The sequence below is a fragment of the Rhinolophus sinicus genome, linkage group LG06 (genome assembly GCF_036562045.2).
Source record: "Rhinolophus sinicus isolate RSC01 linkage group LG06, ASM3656204v1, whole genome shotgun sequence".
NCBI classification, from domain to species: Eukaryota; Metazoa; Chordata; class Mammalia; order Chiroptera; family Rhinolophidae; genus Rhinolophus; species Rhinolophus sinicus.
Window position 1 is genome coordinate 1,949,600 of NC_133756.1, and position 27,904 is coordinate 1,977,503.

The window sequence follows — 27,904 nt, forward strand, 5'->3', positions numbered from 1 at the left end:
GCAATGTAATTCATAATATAATGTACTGGTTACATATAAAAACATACTAGAACTACGTAATATGTTAAAGGAACTTACTGTACAATAAAAAATAAAAATTCAGCAACATCTTCTACATAAAACTCAGGCAATGCTGCAAACACCTTGGGGACGTCTGAGTTTAAAGGCAGTGTTACACTGTCAAGGAGAAAAAAAGCATAAGTTACAAAAAAGAAAGCATGGCGCATCAAACTACAAGGCATGTTATTCTTCCGTTACATGTTATTCTACGCGTTACATTTTATTTGGGGGAAAACTCCTTCTGTAAGACAACTCTGTGAAAAGTGCACAGGCAAACAAGCTAAATGAACAGGGAATAACGAAGACAGTGGATGTGCTAGGATGTGCATTACAGGTTTTTCCTTTTCTTGATTTCCTGTTAAGGTTAATACACTAAATCAAATGGGAAGGAAATAAAAGGATCACATTTGGTCATTGTATGCAACTCAAGCTGTAAGACAACAGAGCTACATGTGTACTTTAAATATTTTCCACTCCTGCAGAGGGCTTGGGCCGACCTCACCAACATCAGTGAGCCACAGACTTCCTAATAACAATCAAATAATAACAAATAAAATAAAAATGGCTGCCTGGAGGAGCTGTTCAGGTGATGACAAAAAGATCCACCACGTTCTTAGCTCGTTCTCTGAATTGTCTAAGCTATTCTGGGCCCAGTGCTCCGGAGGGCCTAATGTCCTGTCATCTCCAGCTTTTCACTGCCCATTTATAAATTTCCTTTTCTATCAATCGAAGATTATATAGCCAATTGTTAAAAAAGCATCATGCCAAAATTAAAATAACAGGTGTTGACATCCCCTTATTGCTATGACTAATGACAGGGAAAATACTTGTTAATAGGACTCATTTCATAGTCTATATTAGTACAATCTGGATTTCCAAAAATGAGTTCTTGATAAAGTGAGGGTATTGGTTTTAGTGGTGACCTCTGAAAAACAACAAAGACAACACAGGCCAGACAAGCAGAAACGAGGAAAGGAGGAAGACACACACTCACTCGGGATAGGCAGGGTCCAGGATGCGGAGCAGCAGCTGAATGACAAGGCCATAAAAATTCAGACATCTTCTCAGGAAGCTCTCGTCAAGCAAACCAGCGTCAGCACAGGCCTTGCATCGTACCAGTTTCTGTGGAAGCAGGCATGTCCCCATCCGTGATTAGCTGGTAGCTAAGTACCTGCAGCGTGATGGGCCGGGAATGGGCTAGGAGATGGGAAGTCTAGGTTCTAGGGCTTCAAGAGCTTCATCTCTAACTAGCTAGAGGATGCTGGTTGTGTTCTAAGAAAAACAAAGGGCACGCCCACGCAAACCACTGGGCACAAAACCCAGCAGCACGCAGTTAGTGCTCAAGAAGTTAGTAGGTAGTCACTGTCAAATTTAAAGAACTTGATTGGGGAGAGGGTCAACAGTGGGGATGCGGGTGCTTTCTGGGTGTCAGGGATGGTGAGTGGGAAGAAGCCAGACAATCTGCATCTGACAATTCAAACCACTTTTGAGTTGTCCTTGGGCAAAACGCTTGTCCACCAAGGGCATCACACCTACCTCAGAGGATCGCTGTGAGAATTCAATGCACGTGCACATACTGACACATAAATTTAAAGTTTACAGACTCCTTGAAACATTGTCTGTGTAGTGCTTAGGGGTTCACAGACCCCAGGTAAGAGCCCCCGGCTTATTTTACATCGTGAAAAGGTCTAGTCTATTAGTAAATAAAACTGAAATCTTAAACTTGTGTCAGAAATCTGTCAGATAAAATTTCCACGTATCATCTTACTAATCAATAGAAAGCACCACCAGCTAACAGTCAGCTTTCTAACCTGAACATAAACAAAAGAAAAACCGCATTTGCTATCTATGCTTCCCTCTCCAACTATAGCTAGTATTCTTTTTTTAGCTGTGTCTCATAAGCAGAAATTTTCTGTGTAAGTTAAGTTCTATGTAATAGATCATTTTCAATTAAAAATGAAGAATGAGGTGCAAAGGAGAGATCTTTCCACTACCACAAATCCACTTTGTCAAACATTTACGAAAATGCATGGCTAGATATACTGGAGTGTATTTTGGGGTGCAGGACTGGGGGGTAACAGGTGGGGAGGATCTTGTACAAGGTAGGGAAAGGGGGGGTGATGTCAAACTGAGGATGACAAAATCCATTAAGAACTCATGATGTCATTGGCATAGCATATGCATATTATGTCCTGAGATTTAAACAGTAGATATAGATACATGCGAAGTGTCAACAAGTTTTTAAATGTACCATTTTATCTTGGGAGAAAAGAATAATGAAGAAAACCAAGAACAGGAAACTGCTCACTCGAGGCACAGATTCCGGTGGGGAAATGACCATTATGAGGCTGGTCTCTATTCCAATTAACCACACAAACCTTAAGCTGCGTTTTGCAGCGCTTCAGCATTTCGCGGTGTCTAGTTGCCAGTGGGGAATCTTTCCATTGGCTTTCATTATTTTTCAAATCTTCCACAGTTCTGAAATCAAAAACTAAGAGTCAAATGAAAGAAAACAAACAGATCCATCATGAATCTTACCTATTCATTTTGACCATTTCATTGCCTCTCTGACACATATTGCCTCTTCATTTTAGCATTTCTAAAATCAGAGTATATCTTACAATCAATGGCAAGTTGTGGCTTAAATGGCAGCAGTTTTCAGTTTTCTTTCTTATTGGTTCCTAAAATGATGCCTTAAAATTGATGGCACTTTAGATTTGATGAACTAGAGTAAGCTCTTTTAGAAGGAAAATAAATGGTCCCCTCATTTTTCTGGGAGGGAGAAAAAGAAGTCTCATGAAAATTCATTACTATGAATTATGCCATAGTAATTATTCATTACTATGCCAACTCAATTACCCAAAACAAAAGGCTACTTTACTAATGGCGTTTCCTTCTTTTCTTTTACAATCTTTCCCTCCAATGACGTGGAAGGGCCATCTCTGAGGTCATCTTCGCCACTTGTCCCTTCACTTTACTCAGGTGTCTACTCAAATACCACCTGTCAGCGTGGTAGTCTTCCCTGATCATGTAAGATGCTGCATATTTTAAACACTGGCTCACTCAGCACTATTTCAACCCCTTCCTCTTGCGACACTGTGTAGAAAACTAGAGGTTGGTAATTGTTTTAAGACTACATTTCCCAGACTCCCTTGATGCCAGAACTTCTGCACATGACCTAGTCCAAGAGGTGGACCCTCACTGAAGGCAGAAGTGAATACTGTAAAGTGGCAGCCACAAGCTTCTTCCGGAAGCACAGTGGCAGAGGGAGTTTGCCTGAAGTAGTGGCAAAGGCTCTACTGTCAGGCTAAACCCTGAAGCAGCTTCCTGCCAAGCCAAGTTCAAAGGGGAACTTTTTTCCTGGCCATTCCAGTGGCTCAATAAACCAAATTGTAACCTCTAATAATCCTCTGTTTATCCCAGGTAAACTGGATTCGTTTGTCTATAACCGGATCGTTGAGTGAGGTAGACAGAATAATGCCTCCCCTCCAAGATGTTTCATTCTAATCCCCAGCACCTGTGAATATGTGACCTTACATGGCTTTGCAGGTGTAATTAAGGGTATGGACCTCGAGATGGGGAGATACTCCTGGATTGTCTGGGTGGGTCCAATGTCATCACGGTGTCCTTATAAGAGGGAGTCAAAATATGAGAAGATGACAACTGAACAGAGGTCAGAGAGGGAGCTGGAGATGCAAAGCTGTTGATTTTGAAAATGGGAGAAGTGGGCCATGAGCCAAGGAATGTAGGCGGTCTCTAGAAGCCAGAAATGGCGAGGAAAGAGATTCTTCCTTAGAGCCTCCAGATGGAATTTAGCCTTGAGTTTAGGACTTCTGACCCCCAGAACTGTGAGATAATAATTCATGTTGTTTCAAGTCAGTTGTACTAATCTGTTGCAACAGCAATAGGAAACTAATAGAATGACCTATATGCTTATTGGCCCCAGACGAGGTTATAGGTAACGGGTCTCTGGGATTAGTTCTTTGACGGGGCTGGTGTGAAAGTGGTGAGGATTCAGTTGGCATTTGAGGACAGAACACTGGTAGCCCAAGGCTCTCAGTGGAAAAACAGCGGCATAAATGATCACCAGCGAACTCCTGGAATGCAGAGATGGAGTGGCTACTTCTGAACTCATAACCTTCCTAGGTCTCTTATCGGAAAGCCAGAGCAAAGACTGGGACTCCACGAATTCGAGCAGGAGTTTGGGGGAATTTGAGGCCTCCAAATAGCCACATCCCTAAATGCCCTGTGCTTCGCTTGCTGGCAGAAGCAGCTCCTGCTATGACCGCACCAGAGCCAGGCACGTGGGAGGATAATGCCAATTTCCCTGAGGTCCCAACCCATCATATGGCACTGTCTTCAGAACCATAACTGAGATCAGTAACTGTCCTTACAAGCCAACTACAAAGTCCTATGCAGAAGAGGCACACATTGAAAGAAGAAAAAAGTTAAGATTTGTTAATATGTTATATTAGTTTCCTACTGGAGCTATAACACATTATCACAAACTCAATGCCTTGAAACAAAACAAGCACAGAGTTCTGGAGGTCAGAATGGAAAATGGGTCGGCAGGGCTGCTTCCTTCTGGAGGCTCCAGGGGACCGTGTTTCCTGCCCCTCGCAGCTTCTAGAGGTCACCCCTACTCCTAGGCTCGTGGACCCACGTTACTGCCATTTGCTTCTGTCATCGTATTTCCTTCTCTCACTCCGACCTTCCTGCCTCCCTCTTCTAAGAACTCTTGTGATGTTGGGTCCACCCAGATAACCAAGGTAAATCTCTCCATCTCAAGATCCTAAACTTAATCACATCTGCAAAGTCTCTTCTGCCATGTAAGGTCACATACTCACAGGTTCTGGGGACATGGACACGAACATCTTTGAGATACCGTTATTCTACATACTACACATGTAGTGACACCAATGTGGCAGTATGTGTGGGAATGGATCCTAAGATGCTCGATCAGAGAGGCAGGAACGTGCTAACACACTGCGTGTAGGGCTAAATTCACTGACACGCTCACACCTACCAGACATTCTGCATTCAATATTATCCTGAGTAGCTGGGGGGGTTCTAACTGTGTGCTTTTTGAAACTTGGAACTGTGACGGTGACCTATGCTGAACGAAGTTGAGCTATCAGGACTTCCTTGATAAAAGTCAGAGGAAGGAATCCAAAACTTCAGAAGCGGGGAATATTAAGATAGATGTGCCACGTACAGCTAGCTCAGATTAACTGCCCTCCTACACACACACCCCAACCACATCCTAGAGGACAAGTCTTGTGTCATAGCATTGAAAAATACACCGGTGAGGAGAACACCAACATCTCTGAAAAGCACAACAGTCACTGCCCATTGTAGGCTGGGAGTGAAGGTGGCAGATGGTGCCATTGAAAGGTATCTTCCAAAGTCAGTGGGAGAGATGGCATCCCAGATGGCCTCCATTCCAGGATGAAGAAACAGACACAACCACATTCATAGTTTGAAATTTTTATAAGCCTCTCTCAATAGCTGATATTATAAGCTGATACAATCAGCAGATACAAGGAAAATTTGAACAAAAGATGAACAAAGTTGACTTAATTGACAAATATGAAATACTGTAATAAATAACACAGAAAGCACATTCTTTTGGCCTATGTGGAACATTTACTAATGGAAATGCTAGGCTATGTAGCAAATCTCAATAAAGTTCAAAGGACACAAATCAGAATGCTTTCTGACCACAATGCAATTTAGCTCGAAATCAACAAAAGATAAATGGAAAAATCCCCCAAGAATCTGGAATGTAAATAATGTCTTTATATAACCCACACGTCAAACAAGAAATAATAAAAATTAGAAAATATTTTGAACTGAACAATAAAATAGGACATACCAAAAGGTGCTCAACGTCACTAACCATCAGGGAATTGCAAATCAAAACCACAATGAGGTATCACCTCACACCTGTTAGAATGGCTATTATCAAAAAACTAAGAAATAGTAAGTGTTGGTGAAGATGTAGAGAAAAGGGAACCCTTGTGCACTGTTGGTGGCAATGTAAATCAGTGTAAGCACTACAGAAAACAGTATAGAGGTTCCTCAAAAATTAAAATTAGAACTGCCATGTGATCTGATAGTTCTACTTCTGGACATTTATCTGAAGAAAACGAAAACTCTAATTTGGAAAGATATAGGCACGCCTATGTTCACTGCAGTATTATTGATAATAGCCAAATATGTAAACATCTAAGTGTCCATCCATGGGTGAATGGATATGTACACACACACACACACACACACACACACACGCACGCACGCACACACCGAATATTATTCAGCCATAAAAAAGAAGGAAATCTTGCCATTTGCAACAACATGGATGGACCCTAATGGCATTATTCTAAGAGAAATAATTCAGACAGAGAAAGACAAATATCATATGATCACACTTATATGTGGAATCTTAAAAACCAGGAACAAAAACTGAGCTCATATATAGAGAACAGACTGGTGGTTACCAGAGGTGCAGGGCGGGGTTTTGGGAGTGAAGTGGATCAAAAGGTACAAATTTCCAGTTGTAAAATAAATAAGTCATGGGGATGTAATGTACAGCATGGTGACTATAGTTAATAACACTGTATTGCATATTTGAAAGTTGCTAAGAGTGGATCTGAAAAGTTCTCATCACAAGAGAAAACAAATTGTATTTATGTATGGTGATGGATTTTAACTGGACTTATTATGGTGATCACTCTGCAAGATATACGAATACCTAATCATTACATTGTATACCTGAAACTAATATGATAATACATATATATATATATATATATATATATGTCAATTTTACCTCAATTTTTAAAAAATGACATACCAAAAGTGAGGGATGCAGCTAAAGCCATACTTAGAGGGGAAACTAAACAGCCTTAAGTTCATATAAAAGAAAGGGCTGAAAAAGAATGAGTTAAGTATCAATCTTAAGAGGCAATAGAAACATCAACAAAAAGTAAATTAAGCTAAAAAGTAGGAGGAAATAATAAAGACCCTATAGACATTAAAATGATAAAAAGAGGATATTTTGAACAACTTTATGCCTAAAAATTTTGAAACTCTAGATATCATGGGAAAACTGATACAAGATGAAGTGAAAAATCTAATTATATCTATTAATTGAATAAAAACCATAATTAAAAATCTTCCCACACGGAAAACTCTAAGCCCAGAGCTTCATCAATGAATGTTTCCAAACATGTAAGGAACAAATAACATAATTCTTATACAATAAACTCTTCCAAAGAATATTTAAAAATAAAGGAAACACTCCCCAACTCATTCTGTATAACAAGCATAATATTGTTGGTACCAAAATCTGAGACAGACTTAACAAGAAACGAAAATTTAGGTCAAATCCTTCTTTTGAACACAGATTCAAAAATCCTAAACAGAATATTAGCAAATTGAATATCCAATGAAATATAAAAGCAATAATATAAAAATTGAGTTTATTCCAAGAATGAAAGATTTGTTTGATATCAAAACCAATTGATGTATTTCAAACATATTAACAAAATAAAGGGAAAAAAAACAAACCCATCTGCCCTCCTCAATAGAAATGGAAAAAGCATTTAATAAAATTCAACTCCTGTTCTGTTAAGAAAAAAAAACTTAGAAAACTAGAAATAAAAGGGAATTTCCTTAATCTGATAACAGGGTATACAAAAAAAGCTTTCCCCCATAAATTGGAATAAAAGAGAAATTTCAAGATAATTTCTATTCAAGATTGTAGTAAAAATGGTAGCTAGGACACTAAGACAAGAAATAAAAAGCATAAGAGAAAAAAAAGTAGAAGAGAGGAAGAAAACTGTCATCATATACAGACGTGATTATGTGTAGAAAGAAAACCTTAAGGAACCTACACAGTGACTATTAGAATTTATAAGTGATTTGAGCAAGGTAGATATAGAGTTACAGATGTAGACACACTTTCTGTCATAGCCAGACTACACCAGTATTGGACCACATGGTGGAAGTGGCCACTCTATGATTATTCCAGATTATCTGTTCAAAAAAGTGTTTGCTTCCTGTTCCTGTGACTTTCGTTTGTTTGGAGGTGCTGGTACACGGGGAGAAATGCTTAGATGAAGAGAAACAATGGTGCTAGTGAATTGGAAATTCAGGCACTATCTGGCCCTTTTGGACTCCTTATGCCCAGGACAACATGCAGAAAACAGAATTACATGTTGGTGAGAGTAAATGATCTTGTTTATCAAGGGAAACCAGAGTTACTGTCTCATAGTCCAGGGAAGAAGGGGTATGTCTGGAACCCAAAAGACCCTTTACAGTGCCTGCTGGTAATATCGTGCCCGGTGGAAAAAGTTCATGAAAATCTGTAGTAACCACAGACTAATGGTTGAGAACCCAAAGAAACCAAAACTTGGGTCACTTCACCATGGAAACAAGTCTGGCCAAGTGAGGAATATGGATGTGGTCATGGAGGCAGAAGGTATCATACATAATACCCCTCCCCACGTTTGTATCTGCTGGTCACAGTGAAATTCGCGAGAACAACAGTGACTCAGGCAATCTCAGGCAATGCCACCGTGTACATACCTATTGAGCTCCCGGATGGCCCGGAGTCTGCGGATATAGCGACGGCAACTCGGCAGAATAGAGAGGTGGTGGGCGTGCAGGGTGAGAAAGAAGCATTCTGTAGGGAATTTCGGCTCAGAAAATGGAGGCTGATCTCCATCTAGGAAAAACAACACAATCCCCTAAATCAAGTCGATTACAGGACGACATCAGAGAAAAAGCACAGCTCAGAAGACTACATTACACCTGAATTTTCAAGATGTTTAGGATACTTTTTAATATTATAGACTTAAGTAATGTTATAAGGAAAACAGAATTCCTGTGAGCTCCATGTAATGACCAAGTATTGTCCCCCATCTGATTAAATGTTTACATACATGTACACCAACCATCTGTTGTGATGGGTCTTCTTGATGTATTTTATATAACCATTTCCATGATTCAATACAGGTCACAAACATCATTTAAAATCTCAAAATGGTATTAGATTATATTAATAAGCTCTAGACTCCATAGCCATCCCCTACTGTTGGGCGTATTTGTCATTTCTAATTTTTCTCTATTAGAAATAGTGCTAGGAGGTCTACGTACAAAAAATTACTCCTTTACCCGCCAGCTTTGGGTATATTCTGGATATAGTATTCTAATTTTTGTTATGAATCCCCAGAATTCACTTTAGGTAAACTAAATAAATTGATTAAATGCCATCTATTTCTTCACAAACTTACGAGTACATTCTATTTTATCACTTTGTTTTCAGATGAGTTATAGTTGTACCATGATAACCTAAATTTCTTTCAATTTGTATATGTATTCTTTCCTACAAGTACATTTTATTTCTTAAGACACATATTGCTTACATTTTGTCTCACACAAAAGAAAACTGTCTCTTGGTAGAACAGTTTTGGCCTTACATTATTTGTAACAGTCCTGTATTTTGAATGACTGTTTTTAGAAAAATGTTTAACCCTGGATTCTTCTGAATTTATTTATCTATGAGATATTATTGCAAGATTATACCAATAGCCACTCATTCAACTGACATCAATCAAATACTGACTTGACTGTTCATCAGATACTTAGTTCTTATGACAGTTTAAATATTTTTCTGGAATGTAAATTTCTGTCATGATGCAGCCACTGCCAGGTACGCATGAAATCTCTATCCTATTCCATGAATAATTTTATATTTAAAAAATAAATGCCATAGGTTTTTGTTGTCTGTCATTAAATAACATGTTTTATAATATGGAGAAAAAAATGAATAATCGTAACACTTTCAAAATGTTCTTATTTTTATACCATCAGTTCATCGAGATCTATTTCATGGGAATTTTAAATGTCCATGAAATCTTTGTAATAACTAAGTTGCTGTTACCATTATATATATATATGTATATATATATACCCTCAGAATAGTATATTCCCTTCTATCTCCTCTACGTGTCTATTTGATTTTGACTAATCCAAACATGAACTTCTTTACTGCATTAATGTTTACTGCACATCATATCTTTAGCTCATAAATTCACTTTCTGAAAGGTATAATAACAATTTGTGAGGAATCACTAGCATTCAAACAAAGTAATCTTCTTTCTGTAAACTCTAACTTCTTAACTGGGCCAGCTGCGAACCACCCATCCACAAAAACTGGATGTGGTCCACTTAAGTGAATGAACTACATGCCCAATATCGAGATTCTTTGGGATTGGCCCTAATGAAAAAAAATGGAAAAGCAGAAAGCATTTTTCCCCTATTTAGTATTCACTTTCAAACCCAGTACCATTACTGAGTTTTTGCAACATAAAATATGGTGCCCATTTCCTTTGCATTTCTACTCTTCTGTTTTCCTGATCACCTGTCTCTCAGGTACACTCTATCTGTCCCAAGCTTCCATAAGTTCCCTTTGCCTATTGTCTTTCCTTCTCTTCTGCTCCTGGGTTGTTACTCCTTTGCATTCTCTCCCTCTGCCTCTCTGGGTCATGACTGCATTTTATAATTTTAGTCAGGACAGCGGCCGAGGTCACGCAGCACAGGCTCTCTTCTTCCTCCTCCTCTGACAGGCGCTCCTTCTATGAGGGGCCTTCCTCAGAGGGTCTTCCTTCGCTCCAGCCTTTCTCTGGGCAGCTTGTTCTCTAGAGAAGTCCCACTGACCTTCTCTACAACCGTGGAACTCCCCCAACCCTGGCCCTGACCCCAAAAGCCCAGATCTAATTCTGGAGTTTGCCTGGCTTACCTGAAATCAGGTCTCCCGTGTGAAACAGAAATTTCCTAAGAATTAGATTGCTTCCTTCACTGTTGACAAATATGAGAAACTGCAACCAAACTAACGAAACATCCAGAAGGATGAGCTCCGATAAGGCCGTGTGCAAGAGCAGAAGCAGCCCTGGACTTGGCTCAGACCTGAGCGGCACACAACTTGCTGAGTAACAGGCCAGGTGACCTTGGCTCATTTGGGAACCTCAGCCCCTCAGCTTTAACTAGAAGACAGTACACCTGCTATTAATTTAAATGCTTTTCCTGATAAGCCCATAAGCCTATAGACGGAAAACTTCCTATAGAATGTAAGGGAAGATCTAAATAGAAGGTACACTAAAATCCTTAGGTTATGATGTCGCCTATGCTTTGGTTGGAATGTACCATGACTCAGAAATAGCTTTGTAGTGGCCGGTAAGATCTGGCCACAAAAAAAAGCCATGACTCGTAAATATCAGTACTGTTGACTCCCTGTGCAAGACGAGCAATCAAGTCTCTAGACATACCCCTCCCCACCCCACCCCTCAGAGTGGAACTTGGGATGTAAAGAAGCTCCTGAGTCGGCCGTAGCGGCTGGAGGGGGAGAGGAGTCAGTGAAAACTGGCCCTGATACTGGAGGACGGGAGCCAAGGCCAGAGTGAGCAGGGAGGTTCAGACAGGGACACTGCGGCTGGGGTCAAATCCGAACTGCGGATGATGCTGAGTCCAACTGTATCTTCCCAATATAGGACGTGTATCTACTCTTTTTTTTTTTTTTTTTTTTTTTATTAAAACAATTAGAAGGGCGGCATTTAAGTGTCTAGTAATGCCACACATCACTCACAGAGTTCAGTCAGCCAGTCGCTCACGTCCTCCATCGTTGCGTTCACTCTGGTCTCATCGTTGGGAAGACTAATCCGACACCTTGGGTGGAATATATACGTGGGATCAACCGTCTCTAACTTGATCTTTGTACTTAGCTGCTGCAGCACCCAAAGAAAATTCAGCATAAATCCATCTGTAGATACCAATCTATCATCTGTCTGTGAAACAGGAAAAGAACTCTTTAAAATAATGACTGAATAGAAACTGGCACAACTTTACAAGAAAGGAGCCCAAACTTTCATCCTAGTCAGTGAGAGGACATATACGTATCGTCACCTTCGCCACTCTCTCAGCAGGTGCTGTTTGTGGTGTGGTAATCGTGTGAGAAGCATTTTCTACATTCTCTCACTGGATCGTCACAACAGCCCTCGGTGAGGCTGTTACTGACATTTTCCAGAGGAGGACACTAACGCCCAGAGAATTGAAGTGATATGCCTAAGATTCTCAAAATGAGCAAGCAGAAATACAACCCCCGTCGCTACCTTTCTCTTCTTTATTTCCCCTCAGAGCATCAGAACTAGTGTCACTGCTACCACTTGACTGACGGTGTTTCTGGCCGACACCATCAGCACAGCCCTGCGTTAATAATATAACAATTATAACAATGATTGTTAATATCAGGTAAGTGTTCACTATGTAATATGCACTATGCTAACAGTTTTACAAACAGTAAATCCACAGGTTAGGTACTATTATCATCCCCATTAAGCAATGGGGAAATGGAGGCACAGAGAAGTAACTGTCTAAGGGCCCAGTGTTAGCAGAGACATAATGGGAAAGCCGGCAGTCTCATACCAGGTCCATGCTCTTCTCTACACTTTATTTCTTCTTGGGAGTAGAACTGTCACATCATTCCCTCCTTACTTGTTAGTGACACAGGAAGGGTGCCCTTGTAACTCTGCAACGCTGGCGAGGGAGTCCAAGCCACCCGCCTCCCTCAGCAGGACCAGTGCACTCAGAACCACCCCTGAGCTTCCTTCTGGTACCTCGAGTTGTTCTCAGTCCTGTGCCCTGCCTTGTTTGCACCCTAAATTCTATGACTGTCTGAAATAATACGTTTACATGTTCACTCATTTACCCTATAGAACAGACGCTGCACAAAACTACATAGGAAGCTCATGTGTCTTGTTCAATACCGTATTGCCATTTCCAGAACAATGTCTGAATAAATGAGTTAGACGAATGAATGTAATGCATAAAAAAGCAGCCGTGAGGAACCCTACCTGCATCTGTGCTTTTTTCATATTGGCATTGACGACAGCTGCCATGTAACCAAGAGCTGCCTCACGGGTTTCGCCATTCAATAAAATACTATGCAGAATCTTGAAAAGCTCTTGCTGAAATTTATTGTAAAGAGGAAGAAAAAAATTAGCAGTTTATTTAAAAAAGTATTCCGTTTTGACTTCAAGGACAGCTAGCTTCCTTCCCACTTTCTCTCCTCTTCCACTTGTTTTAGGAGAACCTGACTACCAGAGGAACAGAAGAAAAGCCCATATTCAACGATGTTAAGATTAATTCACATGAAAACTGAATATGGACTGGAAGAGGTAAGCAGTTAGTTTCAATAAAACAGCGTTCACTCTTTTCCTTCCAGGATGGGATCAAAATTACCTTAATTACGCCATAACTAGCCTATAGTTTTGCTGCTTTAATTTCAGAACTGAAGACATACTGGGGGCGGGGGGGTGCCAAAAAAAATGTATACACGTTTTAAGAGATATTATCGATGTATTAGTTTTGAAAGTTGAATTGAATTACGGTAGCAACGTGTCGTATGACATTCGCTCAAAAGATGGCGTTAATCAAATGAATGCCAGCATCACCATGCGCCAGGCAGGCCAGTCAAAGAAAATGGCGGAAGTTGTCGTTCAAGGAGCACAAGACCCTTTTGAAGTGGTTTTTGAAATTCGAGAACGTTGTGGAAGAACAACAACAATGGAGGCGTGAGTATGAAACGCCTAACAATCGCACACATTCGTGGTAAGTCTGAGACACACGGTGCTGTGCACACGGGAAGATCCGGGAGGCCTTGCACAGCAACAAGTCAAGCAGTAGTTTGCCGTCCTCAGAAGTGTCTGGACGCTGATGGTAACCACTTTGAGCACCTCTTGTCGTTGCAGAAGTCAAATGTGACTTGTATTCATCTTTTGTTATCGGTATATACTGAGTACTACAATTTTAATAGTTTTTTCCTTTCTTAAAATGTGTATACATTTTTTGGCAGCCTCTGTATAATCTACATTTGGCACAAGCGAGTCACGGAGGGGTGTGTGCAAACTAACAGACTCACTCACCCCATTTTTTAAATGCCTAAGAGCCAACCGGGTAGAGAGCGTGACCGCTAAACTCGGGACCCGTCCCAGCGAGCTCCTACCAAGGGCGCAAAGCATTCTGTTGGAGTTACTGTTCCAGACACAGGTTACTTCTATAATAACCTCTCTTTTATTCATCCTTTGGGCTCATTTTCTGAACACCTACCCTTCCCAGCTCCAAATAATGCTGCAATGACTGGCTAACCACGCGAGTGTTTTCCAGGGTAATGGCAGGTCCTGAGAAATATTTTTCAACCACTTTCGCCTGGAAAGAGAAGGAACAGATTCCATCAACAAATAGTGTATGTTTGGGAAGGAATCTGAACATAAAAGCAGCAAAGTGCAAATGGCCAGTGTACTCACATCATCTTCTGCAAAGACTGAGAAGCTGAAGAAAGCCCCCAGATAAGAGAGTCTCTGCAGCTCCCGCCCAGAGCCAGGGCTTAGAGACTTAGGCAACCACAATGGCAAAGACGCAACCTGTGCCAAAACAGAGGCAAATCAAGCTGCTAAGGAGGCAACTGAGGTAAAAGTGTGATGAACAGGGCTCTACAGCCAACTTGCTCGACTGGTCCTGACCCGCCGGCACAACGGTGGACACTTAACATTAGAAAACACGGGCTCCCAAATCCGTTAGCACCCCTGTGGGTATCGCCTCCTCTCCGGTGGAGGAAGGCCCCCAACTCCTCAACATTTTCATGAGATATACTTTTAACTTTTATGTTTCAAGATAATCTCTGATAGAGTTCAAATGGACTATTCTTATGCTACCAAAGGTCTCAAGTAAATTTTTCCTGTAGGACTTGTGATTTTAACTGTACAATACTTATCAAAAAAAAAAAAAAATCACAAAATAAATAACCTCATCCCAGGAAACAATGTGTAAGACAACAATTTAACAGTTGAGAGCCACCCACACGTTACCTGCATCTACACCTAAATGTCCTCCAAGAAACGTTTTTCAGATAATGTTTCTTACGGGACATCTTCCGAATCATGTGCGGGCTCGTCAGCAGGCACTTACCAAATTGCACACGGGGTGTGTCTTCCCAAACTTGGTTTCACAGAGTTCACCTAAAGCCTAGAAATCAGATCAGAGTCATTCAAAGGTATTTCACTTGACTGCCATGTGTAACATCAAGGAACAGTTTTAACTGCTGTTATAAATACACATGCATTCTCTTCAAACACTAACAGCTTCACTGGTTTTCTGATTAATAAGCAATACATCGCACTGCAAAACATTTCAGATAAAACAGAAATATAAAATGAAACTAAAAGTCACTCATAAATTTTACCCTAAGAGATCATCTCTATTGATATTTTTTTAGTTAACAGATTGCTAGACATTTTTGTGCATATCCACGAGATAAATGTACATATTTTTACAAAAAATGACTTTTTTCAGTTAACATCTTTCCATGTCAAAAATATATGCTTCCTAAACTTTAGATGGGTAGTCTTGCCAACGCTAAATAGGACTATAAATAATTACAATTTAATAAGCCATCAAATTTAGAACATATTTAAAAGTATTCCTTGGTTTCAAGATCTCTGGCAGTTTTGAGAATGCCAACATTTTCCTTTGGAACTCTAATCATTCTCGTATTAGAGATCAGGAAAAGTCATTTTTAGGGACACAACAGTTTAACATGGCTACCATAATCCAATCAAACATGATTCTACCAGTGAATTTAATTTTCTCTGTGGTTTAGACATAGCACACTACACATTCAGAGAAGCCACTGAGAAGGAAGCATTCTCACTGCCTAGTGCAGGGGTTCCCAAACTTTCCTGCACAGCAGGGTGGCCTGGGAAGCCTTGAAAATCCCCCGTCAGACCACACCCTTGCCACACCCGATACTTACATTACAGTGTCACAGCCAGGTGATTCCAAGGTATGGCCAAATTGGGATCTACTGACCTAGAGAACAATCCTAATTGTTTCTGATTTTGGCTCCAGCGGTCTTCCTCTTCCTGCCTCTCCCTATTGTCCTTTCTCAAAATGTACTCTCACTGCTGTACAAGCATCGATAATGGTACAAAATAAAACTATTGTCTATTATAAGGAAGGCCTTTGTCTTTTGACCACAGAGAACATTTTGTTGATATCTGACACTAAAAGCTCCTTACTGAAACATCAAGCTAATTCAAACCACCACAGGAAAGTCAACAATTCCATGAAGGAATATTTACATAATACAGTGAGAATTCATGTGCATTAAAATATTTCATCACTGAACTCAAACAACCAGATTATTCCACTTCATTTTATCAGCCACAGACAGAACAGTGCATAAGGACTAATGAGTTTTACCAGGAACCTGAATAATATGTGCCATGCAAAGAGCCCTTACATAAATCCATTTAAAATTATTTTTAAAATTAAGAATCCTCATTTCCCAGCAGTGTCTTTAACATCTGGCCTTTTAGTTCGGTTTTGATTTTTGAAGAGGGAACCGCACGTAGTGTGTACACCTTTGTGTTTGCGTTTATCACAGTGTAATCTTACTGTGTTGTTGTGCTCTTGATTTTTACAGTAGATTATGAGCGCCCTGCAGAGGGGTACCTTGTCTGATTAGCTTCCGTGTCCCCAGGGCCTGGCACAGAATAGGCCCTCAGTGAGCAGTGACTTAATGGTGAGATGGAATTAAGTCAGTAAAACAAGTAAAAGGAAAAATCACAGGAAAAAAACATCAGTGTAACCAAGGCCTCAATTTGCACAAGGCTGTATTTATACACAGAGGTAACTAATTTATTATTTTGATATTTCCCTTCATGTTTCTTGAATGAAAAATATTCAGTAATACTTCAAGTATTTTTCTCCCCAAATTTCGAAGAAGGAAATTCAGAGAAGAGCCTCTGTTTTCCTTTGTGGTTCCAATGTTCCCGTAACAGTCAAAGCGCTGGATGAGAATCTGGCTGAAAGTTCGGTGCACTGTTTGTGCTTACTCTAAGTGCCTTAGGGAGCTCAGCGGATCTGTGTTTTCTGTGCGCCAGTACAATGGGAAGAAAGGTAAGTGTACAGCCTCAGGAAACACAGAAGACGAACAAGAGAATTACCCCGAGATTTTTCTGTACAGTCGCTACATAAAGATTCAATTGTATTACTTTTCTTAGTACAACTCTGCCTTTTTATTTGCATTTGGGAATAGTTTTTTCTTTTTTAATGACAAAATTCCTTCCCAAATATGGTGTGCCCGTTGCTGGGAGAATCAGAAGGAGACCACCAGTAATTATGGTCTTCATTAGCTCTACAGTGAGGCAAAATGCGTTGTACCAACTGCACTGCTGGCTCCTGTCTAGGCCTTGGCAGGGCTGCTGGGCTGCTAACTGTCTTCACTGATTATCTCACTGTACACCGAACACTGCACGGCCAATACAGTGATCAAATGGTTTTCGTTTGAAAACAAGGTAGATCATGGACCTGAAAGAAAAGTGCATGTTAAAACAATCTGGGTGACAACATCTATTGCATGGGTTAAAGAAAAAAAGTTTTACCATGAGGGGGTATTTAAAGTAGTCGCTATCGAGGGAGCACTCTTTGGCAGCAAGAGCCAGGCCTTGTAAAATGGGGATAAAGATCTGTAAGAAAAACAAAACAAAACCAGAAATGTAAGTTTGAGAAGATTTAAGAACAAGAGGCATGCCAAACAAAGTGCTGAATCTGAACGTGCAGGTATGTCCACTCGTTCCCAAGGAAAAGCTATTTTGCACACAATGCCATCCAGAATTCAGCCACAGGAGTGTTGCTCTGTGCTTGGACAAAGCTAACCGTAAAGCAGTGTGGCTGAATTCCCCAGAGTAACAGGATCTGGTGAACCCTAACTCCGGCAGGACTCCCAGTAATTCAATAGAAACTCACAAATCTGGAGCCTGCCATAGGAGTCTCCAGGCGTCCTTCCTCTAAATCAACTAAATTCTGCACCTCTCAGCAATGCATACGTTTCTGATTACCAAGCACATATAATTGGCCAAGAAACTGGACTAAATGTTGCATCTTCTCAAAGCTATCAATATTTTAAAAAATTATTTGTTGCCACCCTCCCACCTCCATCTAATTCCTTCCATCTTTCCGTTTATGCTGAAGAGAACAAGAAAAACAGACCAATAATGGATATTATGATGATGATGATAATTACTTTAATTATGTAGAGCAAAGATCTGGTAAAGGTTGAAATTTAAAAAAAAATCTTGATTAGAATGTCTTACCTCCATATATGATGTAATTAATACAATAACCTGATATCAGAGTTGCAGGGCACGCACATTTACTTTTACAAGTTTACCATTAATAGCAGGGCACGTGAACACTATGCAAGATTTGCTCAGCACAACTCATCTTCAAATTTCACAATGCACTCATTGACCAACACATTTAGGGATCTCAGTGAGATTTAAGGCTAAGTTGTAAATAACAGCCAACAACCTGAGCGCCAACAAGCTGAAAAAGGGAGTGTTCTATGAAGCCACCAGAAAACTGAAAAATTCCCTTTCCTACTAATTTCATTTCACTGTACTGAGCACCTTAATCATTTAAGAAGCCAGTATAACAAAAAGCTATCCGGGATTACAAAGTGCTTTGGAGGGTCTTTTTATTTTTTTTAATTTATTTTTTAAATTTATTGGGGTGACAATTGTTAGTAAAATTACATAGATTTCAGGTGTACAATTCTGTATTACATCATCTACAAATCCCATTGTGTGTTCACCACCCAGAGTCAGTTCTCCTTCCATCACCATATATTTGATCCCCCTTACCCTCATCTCCCACCCTCCGATGGAGGGTCTTGAGATAACAACACAGCTCTGTAAGGGATCGTTCTAATATTTGCAACTCGAACAATCAGGGTAGAAGTAATTTGCTTTCATAAGCCAGCTAAAAATGGATAGGCAATGCTTAGGTGTGCAGGTGGAGAATGCCAAAATTGCAATCAAGAGAAAAACAAACAGAAGTTCCAGAAACATCAACAATAAAAATTTCATAATTGGTCACTGAGAAAAACTTCTAAGCATTTTTTTAGGAATGCTATAAAGTAAAACATCTTTATTCATTCTAAGAGTTATCCTCTTTTGCTGATCCTCTAATAGGGTTTAATTTATAAAAAACAGACAAAATATTACTGAGCACAATATTTTCAATCAAATATTAGATTACTTCTGTAACTTACGTATTTTAAATAATTCTTATTTTCAAATAAATACCTCCCAGCAGTGATAAAAAATGCTACAAGCATTCATCTCCAACCCTAAATTCTAGCTATTATTTATTTCTGTTTATGTGTGATTATCTCAAACATTAAAAGGAGACTAAAATTTAAGTCAAAAGATTTAATAATTCTAATTTGCCACACTCTTAAGACCAAATGGCAAAATGCTGTTTTTTTAGTTCAGCAACTCCATTTTCCTCAGCCTTGTTCTATGGGAAAAACACACAACCATACACAAGAAAAGACAAGCTGTGTTCAAGACTAAGTGGCAAAAAAGGCATCCAAATTCTGTGATTAAAAAGAAACAGGTCTGCAGTGGTTTCACAACACATAAATGTACTAAATGCCACTGAACGGTACATTTAAAAATGGTTAATTTTGTCACGTAAATTTCACCTCAATTTTATACAAACAAAGAGGTCATTTCATAACCTCTGTGTAAGTTCCTTGATGAATAAAATAGGTACAACATACCCCTTTCAGCGGATCCCTGGACTGACCCTTCTACAGTGGAAGCTACTCTGGTTCATCAAACGATGTCTTTTGGAACAGAAGTATTCTAATGAATGCACATTACACATATAATGTAGTGCCTCACAAACCTTCCAAGCCAGTTGTTTCTTTTCATCAGAGTTCACTCGTCTTTCTAGAGAAGAAAAGCTCACTATGCTGCCTTAAAACTTCCCGTAAGTCAACAAGACCATCCTTAAAGAGAAGCAGCTGACGAATTCCAGACACAGAGTATACACCACCACCAACCGGGATTTTTACTCTTGGATTCTTCTTTTACTACTATTTTGAAAACGCAATTCCTGAGAATTCAAAGGCTTTAAAATTAGTACTTATGACTAATATTAGGTATAAAAACAGATTAAAAGGAATCATATCAATTATACCTGTTGCCTCTGTTATTCTTGCTTGTCACACAAAAAAAGAAATGATCATACAACAAACTGTAAGAAAATATAAAACAAACTGTAAAAACCCTTTGACCAAGGGAAACAGCTTGTGTGAAAGGTGCTGTGTCAGAGCCCTTACTTTGCAAGACATGCCACAAAACGGCAATCAAAATGTAATGCTAAGTTTTACCATGGAAGAAACCTGCAAGACTAAATTTATTAGCTGTTATCATTATTAAGCTTTAGTAATAAATATTGCATATCTGCATTTTCACTTGACTTTACACAATGAGATATCAAAGATGAATGACTACTTAACAAACAAAGTAATCAGTAAGATAGGAGACATCATTCCCAGTGTAGTGCTAAGAAGACAAAGATTCTATGCAGTGTGTTGACTGCCGCTGAGCTAATCTCATCATCAATTTATTAACCTCCTTTTTGCAAACTCAGAGAACTAATTTTCAACACTGCTCATCTGGCCAATACTTCTCTTGGTATTTCTGTTAAAACTCCTTAAAATCAGGGATAAGGCCTTAGACTTCTTTGCATCTCCCAAGCACTTAAACGTTCTGTTTAAAATACTTGATGCTCTCTGGTGCATGATTTGAACAACACAGCTGTCGATCTGATTTCCCTAAGAGAGGAATCTCAGGTAGGTCTTCCCTCGGAGCAATAACACATGCATATTCAAATTCGGGAACAGTCGGTTTGAGTAGAGGGTGTACTTAGAAGTCAGCCTTGGCATAGCAGCTCCTAACCTAAAGGTTTTAGTAGCAAACTCACAAAACCGTACCTGTTTGAACACTTCTTCATCCTGGTGAGTGGTTCGCACCAGTTCCTGAATGAAGCCATACGGGAGATTCCTACACAGCATATACGGCACCAGGAAGGAAGGCTGCTGCACGGACCTGCGGGGCCACGACAGCCAACAACTGCAATGAGTCCACTCATCACCACATGACAGAACACAGGGAACGTCATGGCAGCAGCAACTGTCCAGTCAAAGGCCAAACTTTAAAGCTCCTGAATATTCTACACAATAGCTATAGGCAAAAGATCATCCTTCTTATCATTAATCACGTTCTGTCTAAAAAATGAGACTGTAAGACATTTCAAAGAATCAATCTTTCCTTACATACAGCCCTTTCAAATAAAGCATTAAAAAATTGAAGCATTATGTCTCTTTTACTTATTTGTTTCATCCAATTAAAAGAAAAGAGATTAGCAGAGGCTGAGGATTTTAGAAAACTCTTAGTAATTTTAACCACAAAACATTCTTAAAATTTTTTAGTACATGTATATCATTTTCCTTCTTTTAATGAGTTTCAAAAATATATGGCCATGGTACAGAAAATAATGTAAGAACACCCAGAATGAATAAATGTTGTAACTGCCATTTTTCCTTGACCTATGTTTGCATTTTCCCTTCAAATATTTTTCATAAAAATAATTAAATATACAAGTACTCTTTCATTAAACTTGAAACTTTTATGGGACTCTTAGAAACAAACAATAATGCAGTACTTTGGGTGATTCCCAAATTATCTATTCCATCACCATTCTTTATTACTGAAAAAACAGAAATTGATCGTGTGATTCATGGAAAGTGATGATGTGCACATTTTCTCTGAAACTCCACTGATTTCAAGCAGCTGTTTTTAAACTAAATTACTAATTTCCTGCCTTGATGTTGACATATTTCAACAATGGTTTATCTCCATAAAGCACACAGAGAGTGTTTTATTTTCATAGAACTGTACTTTAGAGCAGGAAAAGGACCGCAGAGATCGTCTAGTCAACCACTTCCATTGCACAGGTGAGGAAGTGAGGCATCCAAGGTCATGCACACGGGGGGGGGGGGGCAGCCTGACACGCACTGATGGACGGCACGCCTCCCCCAACACCAAGCACATACTGGTTTCTCCTACCTTGGTTGTGTGAGGGAACCTTGTAGTACTAATGCAGTATGGGATATGCACTGGGAGCGGATGTTGCTCAGAAGCTGGCTGACGGCTGGCTGGCTGCACATCTGGAAAGAAACGCAGAGGTCAGGACTACAAAGACACACAAAATAATCCCATAATGTTGAAAATTGACAAGAGTCAGGAGAGATCAATCTCCAGAAAACGGCATGCTTTTCTCTTCCTTTACTCATAATGAACAGACTAGAGTGAGTCATCCACGTCGACTGCCTCTGCTGAAATCTACATCAGAGAAGAAGAAAGTTTGAGGTGACCCCTCAGGAAACTCCAAGACATGTCCACTCTCTATGCTTTTGCTAAGGTTAAGTGTACCAAACCCCAAAGAGGCCCTTTGTAAACATGAAACTAACAGCTACACAACCAGATTCGTTTCTAATGGAAAATTAGAACTAGAAAATGAAATAGGAATGAGAAAATAATAAAGTACGTCAGCACATAACAGTAGAAAAAATATAGCTTCCTCAGTTTAAACCCAGTTTTGCAACTTATTATTTATGTGATTCTGGACAATTACTTAATCTCTCTGAGGTGCATTTGCTTATTCATAACATGGAAAAAATACCTCTTTCACACGGATTGCACTGGACTAAAAAACTGAGAATCTGAGCTAATGCAGACCTAGCACAGTGTTTGACAGTCTCCAGGCACTCCTTCTATGTTGGTTATGATGACAGACTACCAGAAATTACCAGAGCCATGTAAGCTGCTGATGGCAATGGCACTTGGTCCTGTCACTTCTTCCCTCCACTAGGATGTGAGTTCCCTGAGGACAGGGGATCTTCGTCTGTTTTGTTCCCCCGCAAGTTCCTAGTACAGTGCCTGGGACATAATAAATGCTTAATAACCACTTTATTGATTGAATACATGAATGAATGCTGAGTAGGGGGTGGAAAGAATTATTTATCAAACAAATAACCAGGTTTTTGTGTGTGGGTTTTTGTTTGTTTGCCTCTTTGTTTGTTTTTAATGAATCTATTTCCTATTACCTTTGGTGCTTTTTTTTCCTCTATTCCAACTCGGTCAAAACACTCGATGAGGTAGTTCAGCATATCTGTCTCCTTGCAGGTCTCAATGGCGAAATGGTCACTGTAGGAATCCCAAGTACTCGCCCCACCAGAGGCTCCCAAACTTTGAAGAAGAGAAAAGAAAAGTGATGATTCTTGTCTCTTCCCAACGAATGACTTTAGACAAGGGTTTGCATTTCTACAGCAGAAAGCCTGTTAGGTCCCTGCACCCACGACAAAGCACAAACGCCCATGCAGCCAAGGTCGGAGCTGACTGCTTGTTTCACTGGCGCTGGGTCCAACAAGAGTCATTTTTCGTCAACGTTTGATTTTTACTAAGAAGAGAGTCTGACCGGAAACCCAACATCGTCCCTCGCTGGGAATGGCAACTTATAGAATCAGAGGACTAAGAGCTACTAGGCACTGGAAGGGGTATCACTCATACTTAAACCAAGCTGGGCAGCTTTGCTTAGGCAGACGTGTAGGTTAGAGCCACACCGTGCTCTCGCTGTCCTCAAACTCTTTAGCAGGGAAGTGCCAAGGGACTAACAACATGACCCTCCCCTTCCTAACTCCTAGCATATTCAGCAACAGGCGCAGAGCTTAGGAACACAGTCCAGTGGGAGGGAGGAGACATAAAAATACTTGCTATCAACACAAACTTCCCAAACTTTCAGTGAAAAAGGCAGAGTAGCGCAGTAAACAGCTAACCTATCCTTGCACGAGGAGTATCCGAACTTGGGTTCTCTCCTAGCCCTCCTGCCCACCTGTTACCTGAACCGAGAAGCTCATCCCCTCTGCAACCAGGGCTAAATGACATCACTGGGAGGGCTTGTAAAATACAAGCAGGAGACAGCGGGAGGCACTGTTATTATCTGAGGCATTGTTATTATCAGTGATAACTATTCTCGAAGACCAAAGCCAGACCAAAGCCAATTGTTATCAAAAGGGTTAGGCCTGAGGGAATTCAAGCTTCTATCAACCATCAATAGGTCATGTTCCAAATCTGATGTCTAACTCACCAGTTGATTTGATATGCACAAAGACACAAAGAGATTAATCATGGCATGGGAAGAGGCCAGGAATTTTGAAATGAAGAGGAAACAAGGAAACATAAACTTAGCAAAAAAACTGTATGTGAAAGATGACCAAGGATGGGAAGAGTATCAGGAACTTGCGAGACCCACTCCTGCTTCGACCCAGGGCAGACAAGTAAAGGCTAGAAACTAAGAGGACCAAGAGGAATTGGGACGGTAATGGACATGTTATGCAGATAGATGAGTAGATGTACAAAGCTAATTTTGGTATAAACATAACTGACCTTAGAATTTCAGAATTATACACATAATTGACCGTGGAATAAAAGTGTGGTATTAAAGTACTTCAATAAAAAAGATGAAAACGATACCAGTTTTAAATCCAAGCCTTTTAGGCCAGAGTCCGATAAATTTAAATTCCTACCATGTAGGTCTTCTATGTTACAGAAATTACTCTCTAGGTCTGAGGGAAGGAAAAGGAGGCGTCATGGCTGAGGGGCAGCCAACACCTTCCTTCCTGACTGGCCAAATAGCTGACCCACCCACAAAGTATCCCCACAGAGCCATGCCAAAGGTGGGCAGGCTACCAAAGGCACCCTCAAAACACAAAAACAATTAATTCTTGTGTCTTCATTATCAGTTAACTTTTGGGCACATTCATAAATTAATGGCAGGATTTGGTATCTACTAATGGGCCTGACAAGAGAAAGATGAGTACTGTAATAAATAGGAGAGAAAAAAATGTAAGAACAAAACGGAAAAACCCTGCACCTGAGATTAATTAAAACATATATATGAAAAACAAAAACAAAACAGAAAAACCCATTCACAAATGTAAGCGTGGTGAATCCCCAAATGCAGAAAGGGAAAAAAGTAAAAGTTTTTAGCTGCCGCAATCTTAGTTTTACGCTCTCCTATCTGCTATTCCTCTCTCTTCCCTCTGACTTAGTGACTCAGTGACTATATTCATTGCACTTTCCAAAGATGAACTTTGCTCATACGGGCTTATGCCTCTACACAACTAAGGTGAATTTTCCTTTGAGCAACAAATGACAATGAAAATCGATCTGCCTCGTGTTTAAAATAAAAATTTCAACCTATACATTCTCTTGATAATATGTCCCACATTTCTCACCTTTTCACATTTCTGTAAGAAAAGCATCTTATATTTGATGTTAACAGGTCCTTGCCAGTTGCAAGGCGTCAGTTTGATGCAGTACCGCAGCCAGCAGCTGGACATCTGGATGACGTCAGCAGGCTGACATGGTGGTTGCCCATGCACTGACATTGGCTCCATTCTTAGCCAACATGTCCCATTTAATTTGAACTTAAACTTGAACACCTCGAAAGCCAATTGAAATATCTTCAGAGGTATTTCACTAAGACATGAAAAGTGATAGTGTATGTAGCAGACTACTTAGCTCATGCCAGGAAATGCAATGAAAGGCACTCAGAATATATTAGAGAATTTTCAAGTCACCCAACAACACTTCCAGTTGATTTTCAAGAAAGAGAAAGGAGAAAAAAAAAAAAGGGTTTAACCAAATAGGAAATGTAAACCCCAGTATCTGTCAGTATATTTTAAAATTATAAGATCCTAAAGGTGCTAAAAGGGCTCATCGTCACAAGTGTGAACAGCAGCCAGTCTCACCAATGTTATGCACACGTGTCAAGGGTCAAAATTCACTTACAAGGATCTCTAGATTCAAAGGGAAAGATGTGGACTCAAATTTTGAATGTGATACTGAAGGAGAAAGTGGTATATAGTTTATACGCATAATTTGTGCTACCAATAAACATTTTAAATAATAATTTGCTTTTTTCCTAAAAAAGTTGTTACAAAATTCATGATGCTTTTTTTTTTACAACTGTGACATATGGAATATGATCTTGGAAATATGTCATACTTAAGTCCTAAGAGTATCTAAAAAGTTATGCCTCCCTCTGAGAGAATGTGTGAACCATTTTCTGATAACTACAGCAACCGTCTAATTTAATAGTGTAATTACTTCACATAACGGAATCACATAATAGCTGACTCCTGAAAACACAATGAAAATATTCTGGGGATTTGCGCATGCATCAGATCTGTGCAAACTGAATTCCATGGTAAATGCACCAAGAAAACGTGTTTTTTAAAAAGATTCCATTGCAGTTTCTTTTCCTCTGGAAGGGAAACAATCATCATCCTGTTTTCTAATTTTTTGGCATACAGATTCTAGAACTTCGTATCTACCCAACGCAAGGCAAAGCCAGAGCTGTGCAGGTTTAAGCAATGCACATTCACTGAACAAATGTTCCTGGTGTGCCCTGTGTGTCCTGGGCACTGTTGTAGGTCCTGAGGGTACTGCACTGAATCCAAGATCCAGAACGTAATTTGCATGGCAATTATGGTCTAGAAGGGGCACATTCAAAATCAAATGAATACAGAAATGCTGTGAGGAAAAATAAAAGCAGAGCCTGGTGACAGGAGCAGGAAGTGTGTGTGTGTGCGCGTGTGTGTATTTTACATGTAATGTATTATACGTGGGGCCAGGGACCACCCTCTGATAAGGTGGCATTTGCACACAGACCTGAGGGAGTCAGGGAGTGGTGAGCAGCCATCTGGAGGTCAAGTGTCTTGAGGGAGGAGGCAAGTGCAAAGGCCTAAGGCACGAGAGAATGTGCTGGGCAAGTTGAAGAACAGAACTGAGCATTTGAGCCGGAGGATGGAGGCAAGTAGAGGCAGATGAAGTCAAAAAGGAGACGCATGAGTGTGTGTGTGTGTGTGTGTGTGTGTGTGTGTGTGTGTGTGTGTACGTGAGGTGCAGGGTCTTACAGGCCAGGGCAAGAGGCCTTGGGTTTTCCTCTGGGTGAGAAGGGAAATCACAAGAGGGTTTTGAGACTGACATGGTGGAAGGATTGCTTTTTTACTATTTCCGTGTTTCCTCTCCACGTAGTGATGATCAGCAGAGAAATTAAGAGGATTTAAATGTCAAATTTTTCACTATTTGCTAATTTCCCCTTCCTCTATTCATAGGCTTGTGACTTTCAAGGTTTGACCTCCTTCACTGAAATACCTAAGCAGTAAAAAACAAAAATAAATTTTCTAGTCATCAACTTTCCAGGAAACAATTAGAAAGATTTTCCTCAGAATAATTCCTGTCAGCTTTATCACAAGATAACACTTCACTCATTTCCACTCCTGCAAGAAGGAGTTCCTTGTAATTCATGCAGCTCTTCTCACACAGGACTACCACACAGTATAGGAGGAATGTGTTGACCCTTCTTAAACGACTCCTTCTCACCACCACTACAAAGAGTTAACATATGAACACATGCCCCAACCACTTCCAAACCGACGTGGGATGCATCAGCTTCACTGGGCACGCAGAGGGGGAGGCAGATCCCACCCATCAGAGTCCTTCCTCTATGACAGGCAAGAAGTAGTGGGTGTTAAAATCGTTTCCTTCAAAGTAAATAAAATTCCGAGGTCAATTAGAAAGGGGGAGAGAAGAAAACGATTTGCTGGGTCCTCAAATTAACAGAAGGTTTGTGGTGCCTCTTCCTGGTTCAGACCCTCCGTGCATCCTCCAGTTCCTCTCTACTTGTTTAATCAGTTATGTATTTCCCCCATCCTTTTCCATTCTTTGACATCTATTCAGAATCCATAAATTACCCCACATCTGGAGAGATCAGAGTTCATTTTCACAGCCAGCAAAGATCC

The 27,904-nt window shown here is 40.1% G+C and overlaps 1 protein-coding gene across 4 annotated transcripts in view; it reads right to left on the reverse strand.

Annotated features, from left to right (window-relative positions):
• The window catches only part of UBE4B (ubiquitination factor E4B), a 111,699-nt gene that overhangs the window by 23,561 nt on the left and 60,234 nt on the right, over positions 1 to 27,904 (reverse strand). For all 4 annotated transcript variants that reach the window (XM_019746743.2, XM_019746741.2, XM_019746742.2 and 1 more), the window contains 13 exons: positions 23,144 to 23,285; positions 22,104 to 22,204; positions 20,969 to 21,083; positions 17,565 to 17,648; positions 15,088 to 15,144; positions 14,427 to 14,543; positions 14,230 to 14,328; positions 12,975 to 13,088; positions 11,711 to 11,909; positions 8,653 to 8,791; positions 2,439 to 2,538; positions 1,055 to 1,182; positions 79 to 177 (listed from right to left, as the gene is read on the reverse strand). In XM_019746743.2, the coding sequence (XP_019602302.2) occupies positions 79 to 177; positions 1,055 to 1,182; positions 2,439 to 2,538; positions 8,653 to 8,791; positions 11,711 to 11,909; positions 12,975 to 13,088; positions 14,230 to 14,328; positions 14,427 to 14,543; positions 15,088 to 15,144; positions 17,565 to 17,648; positions 20,969 to 21,083; positions 22,104 to 22,204; positions 23,144 to 23,285 (1,494 nt within the window). The remainder of the gene's footprint in view (positions 1 to 78; positions 178 to 1,054; positions 1,183 to 2,438; positions 2,539 to 8,652; positions 8,792 to 11,710; positions 11,910 to 12,974; positions 13,089 to 14,229; positions 14,329 to 14,426; positions 14,544 to 15,087; positions 15,145 to 17,564; positions 17,649 to 20,968; positions 21,084 to 22,103; positions 22,205 to 23,143; positions 23,286 to 27,904) is intronic.